Genomic DNA, 5,000 nt, shown 5'->3' with positions numbered 1-5,000 from the left:
TGTGATTCTACAGTCACCCTCTTCATTCTTCTGCTCACTGTTTCTCTCTCCATATCCTCTGTTTCCATCCCCCCCTTTTCATTATATCACTTTTCTCTCTATCCCCTCAGTCTCCCCTCTTTATTCCTCTTTCTTTCGATCCCCTCGATGGTCCTGTCTCCCCCCCCCCCTCCCCCCCTCCCCCTCCCCCTTCCCCTCCCCCTCAACTCAACTCACCACAGGGCGATGCACGTCCCAGAATGCCCTCTCCTGGCTGTCTAGGATCTTCCTCTCAGCCTTGTCCTTCTTTCGGTCGATCCTGAGGAGACTCACACACACACACACACACACAAATACACAGACACAGACACAGACACACACACACACACACACACAGAGGCAGGTCAAAACTCCTCACCCAACGCTGAGCGCTCAGACAGACATGTCATTGTGACTGACAGGCTAGACTCGGCTAAACTACAGTAAAAGCCAAAAGTGTGGGTCATAACCCGTCTCCTCGTCTCACTAAGCAATCTCTGGTCTTGCTGCCGGTAGGGCCCAACTCTTACATAACTGACATTTACTGATCACTGTTTGGTTGGCCTATTTTGCTCAGACGGAGCTTACTGTCTTTTCTGTTATGTCTACTTTATAAGAGTAAGTACCCAGTACTTAGTGCTCTGATTAGTAGAAAGGATTGTGACCCGTGATTGTATTTCTCTTGTTATACGGTACGATCTGTGAATATGTAGCAAGGATTCAGTCTGTGCTTACAAATACTCACCACCAGGTGGGGATGTTTTAACAGATAACAGGGAATGGGGCTAAAAGAGGACAAACAGGTAACCCCGGGGGACACATCTTGAGTACATGTGACACTACAGTCACCTGCATCAGAGCAGGAAACTTGTGCAGAAATATTGTATTTCATATTTCCCTCATGCAGTATGAGAGCGAGAGTCCTATTAAAAATAGCCCTCGTACATGCACAGCGGCTGGTTTCTGAACCAGGCTAGAGGCAGCCTCCTCATCACTCATCCTTGCACGCCAGAAGACTCCTATGGCGAGGGAAAATAGGGTGCTATGGTTCAGTGATATCAATCTGCTGTTCTGATGCAGCGTAATGGCGTGCTTCTCTACTACCCCATGGTGTGGTTCTCTACTGCCCCATGGCGTGGTTCTCTACTGCCCCATGGCGTGGTTCTTTACTACCCCATGGCGTGGTTCTTTACTACCCCATGGTGTGGTTCTCTACTGCCCCATGGCGTGGTTCTTTACTACCCCATGGTGTGGTTCTTTACTACCCCATGGCGTGGTTCTTTACTACCCCATGGTGTGGTTCTCTACTGCCCCATGGCGTGGTTCTTTACTACCCCATGGTGTGGTTCTTTACTACCCCATGGTGTGGTTCTTTACTACCCCATGGCGTGGTTCTTTACTACCCCATGGCGTGGTTCTTTACTACCCCATGGTGTGGTTCTTTACTGCCCCATGGCGTGGTTCTCTACTACCCCATGGTGTGGTTCTCTACTGCCCCATGGCGTGGTTCTTTACTACCCCATGGTGTGGTTCTTTACTGCCCCATGGCGTGGTTCTTTACTACCCCATGGTGTGGTTCTTTACTGCCCCATGGCGTGGTTCTTTACTACCCCATGGTGTGGTTCTTTACTACCCCATGGCGTGGTTCTTTACTACCCCATGGTGTGGTTCTCTACTGCCCCATGGCGTGGTTCTTTACTACCCCATGGTGTGGTTCTTTACTACCCCATGGTGTGGTTCTTTACTACCCCATGGCGTGGTTCTTTACTACCCCATGGCGTGGTTCTTTACTACCCCATGGTGTGGTTCTTTACTGCCCCATGGTGTGGTTCTCTACTACCCCATGGTGTGGTTCTTTACTACCCCATGGCGTGGTTCTTTACTACCCCATGGTGTGGTTCTTTACTGCCCCATGGTGTGGTTCTCTACTACCCCATGGTGTGGTTCTTTACTACCCCATGGTGTGCTTCTTTACTACCCCATGGCGTGCTTCTCTACTGCCCCATGGTGTGGTTCTTTACTACCCCATGGTGTGCTTCTTTACTACCCCATGGCGTGCTTCTCTACTACCCCATGGCGTGGTTCTTTACTACCCCATGGCGTGGTTCTTTACTACCCCATTTATACTCACTTGACCTGCGCCTCAGCCTGCATAAAGATGAACTCCCACTTCCTGGCAAAAGCCCTCTGCAGCCGGGCCAGGTTCTCCTGTAAGCCAAATGACACACACACACGCACGCGCGCACACGCACGCACGCACGCACGCACGCACGCACGCACGCACGCACGCACGCACGCACACACGCACACACACACACAGGGTGAAGAGTAGACGGTGGTGGGTATGGGGTAATTGCGTTGCCAAATGCCCCATTCGCTCCAAAAGCCTGCTGTGAGAAATCTCATGGGTGCTGTACTGTAACTTGTTCTTAATGAGGGCATCTGCTACAGACTGCCTATGCATAATGCAAACATCTGTCAGACATAAGTGACCTATTTACAACGAGAAGGAAAAAGACTTTCTGATGACGAGACCCACAGCAGAGCTGGGATGAGGCTCTTAAGACATGGCGTGTGACCTGACTAGGTCAGGGGAAGCAGGCGGAGGAGCGGACAGCCTTTCCAGAGAGGGTCTGTCGTGTTCACCAGAGAGTTCCAGTGGGTGAGGAACAGTGGGACTCACAGCTTCGTAGTCAGCCAGCTCCAGCCTCGCCTTGTTCTGCATGGTCCGCTTGCACAGGTAGATCGCTGCAGAGGAGAGCGTGGGGAGACGTGGAGAAGAGAGGAAGGAGCGGAAAAGAGAGACGGTCAGACCAGGTCAGTTATGTAGGTTGCTACACCTACGTTAGTGATTTTGACACCAAATGGCACAACCCCACGGGCATTTTAGAAAGAAACAACATTGTATATGAACATTGTTTTTGGTTTGTATGGTTGTATATAAAACCTGGAGGGAAATACTTTCCTTGAGGTGGTAAAGATATTCCGTAACACAGAGAATATCTGAACATGTTCAACATTCTTTATTCATGTTCATTGTTTTCATTTTAGTTCTGTTCATAACCTCATGTGCATGGAGTGTCCAGCATCACTGCATTATCTGATTATTGATATAGACTATGTTAATCATGTTAATTTTTTAGACTTTCTATGTTTCTGGGCTCAATGAAAAAAAATGGGACTCAATACATTATATGTACAGTAATATATGACGTAATTATAAAACTTTAAAAATTAAACAAAAAAATATAAAATATATATAAATATACATTTTAGTAATGGGTGAGTAACATTGACTAGGTTAAATAATGTATACTCATACATTTTTTTATTAAGAAATCCTCTGTAATAGAACAGAACTATACCCCACCAACAGAATTATACCCCACCACCCTAACTATGCATTAAACACTGAAGCTGTTATATATCTGTAGAAGTCAATGAAATCAATGGTTAGAATGTAGATTAACTGAAACACTAGATGCTCAGGCCAATGTATGTGTGGTCTTCTCAAAAAGTATTCATGAGGGTGTGTTCTAAAATCTGCACAAAGTAAGCCAATGCAATGTCGTACAAGAGGTTATGAGTTCAAATCCCAAATGAGGACAGGATCTAAAAGTGAGTGCAGGAATTAAAATGTAGTCCTGATTGCTAAATGTAATCCTGATTGTAAAAGACCCCATCATATCAATGACACCATTGCTCAGATAGATGAAATACAGGGCAGGGAACTAGAACAGCTTTTTTCTCCTGCCTAAAGTAAGTATTCATTTTGTTTGAATGAATAGTTTGCATTACATCAATATTAGACTTTTAAAGTTGTATTTACGTAAATAGGCAACATTTAAAAAAACGATTATTTTCAACTGTGAGATGGTCTTGATGCTGACTGTCAACTGCCGATGTAAAGAAAACGTTTTTATTTTCAACCCACGTCGCAACGTCAAACACGCCACAGCGTTAGATGATGAGCATCAAATGACAATCTTTTTTTTTTTTTATATATATATATATATATTTTTTTTAGGGCATTTCTGCTTTATTGGGATAGAGATGGTAGAGATTGACAGGAAGGATGGGAGAGAGAGAGAGAGGAGGGATGACATGCAGGATATGTCGATGGCCGGAATCGAACCAGGGACCTTGCGATGATATCTTAGTGTGTTACGCCACTCAGCGCCCCTCAAATGACAACCTTAAGTCAACATTGACAAATAACCATCAGTTCAAGTTCTCAAGTTAACGTTTATTGCCACATAACAATGCAGAATAAACCGTTAATTCCAACCAGCATGTGACTCACCAACAGCCGTAAATGATGCTACAGAGCACCAGCGTTTGCATTTTGACCTTTCAAAAACGTTCAAAAACAATAGTCTCACAACCGTAGTACAGCGTCAGTTTGGTTAGTTTTTCATTGTTACACAACTATGACACAATATAAAATGCCAATGGGGAAGTGACTTTACCTGCCAGTTCTGTAAGTCTAGTTTATCCCTTATAAACAAATACCACCCACCCACCCACCCACTCACTTCTCCTAAATCCACACAGATGTGCACTGGGTGCAGGTGTAGCCTGGGGTGGTCCAGTGGTCTAGCACCACGGCCTACAGTGCTCACATATGCCTATGTTGGCATGGGTTTGAATCTGACTCATGCCCGGCTGACATATCCCCTCCTCCTTACTTTCCTGTCTCTCTACACTGTCTCCATCCAATAAAATGAATAATACAGGAGTGGGACTTCTCCACTCAAAAAAATCGCCTTCAAAATGCCAATGGGGAAGTGACTTTACCTGGCAGTTCTGTAAGTCTAGTTTATCCCTTATAAACAAATACCACCCACACACTTCTCCTAAATCCACACGGATGAGAGCATGGTGGTGAACAATATTCAAATAGACAGTTGGCATCTTTTGTCATTTACATAAGCATTGGGTAAATGCCATGCAAACATACAAGCCTGGAGATGTGTGATATG

The 5,000-nt window shown here is 45.4% G+C and overlaps 1 protein-coding gene across 1 annotated transcript in view; it reads right to left on the bottom strand.

Moving 5' to 3' along the window:
• The window catches only part of LOC310814091 (regulator of G-protein signaling 6-like), a 44,277-nt gene that overhangs the window by 4,809 nt on the left and 34,468 nt on the right, over positions 1-5,000 (bottom strand). The window contains exons 7-9 of the mRNA XM_083683353.1: positions 2,702-2,766; positions 2,150-2,226; positions 217-298 (exon numbers count right to left, since the gene is read on the bottom strand). Coding sequence (XP_083539479.1) covers positions 217-298; positions 2,150-2,226; positions 2,702-2,766 — 224 coding nt within the window. The remainder of the gene's footprint in view (positions 1-216; positions 299-2,149; positions 2,227-2,701; positions 2,767-5,000) is intronic.

Source organism: Argentina silus (assembly GCF_951799395.1).
Source record: "Argentina silus genome assembly, chromosome: 13".
In the NCBI taxonomy this organism is placed as follows: Eukaryota; Metazoa; Chordata; class Actinopteri; order Argentiniformes; family Argentinidae; genus Argentina; species Argentina silus.
Note: the sequence above shows the minus strand (reverse complement) of the source record. Positions and strands in the feature narration are given on the sequence as shown.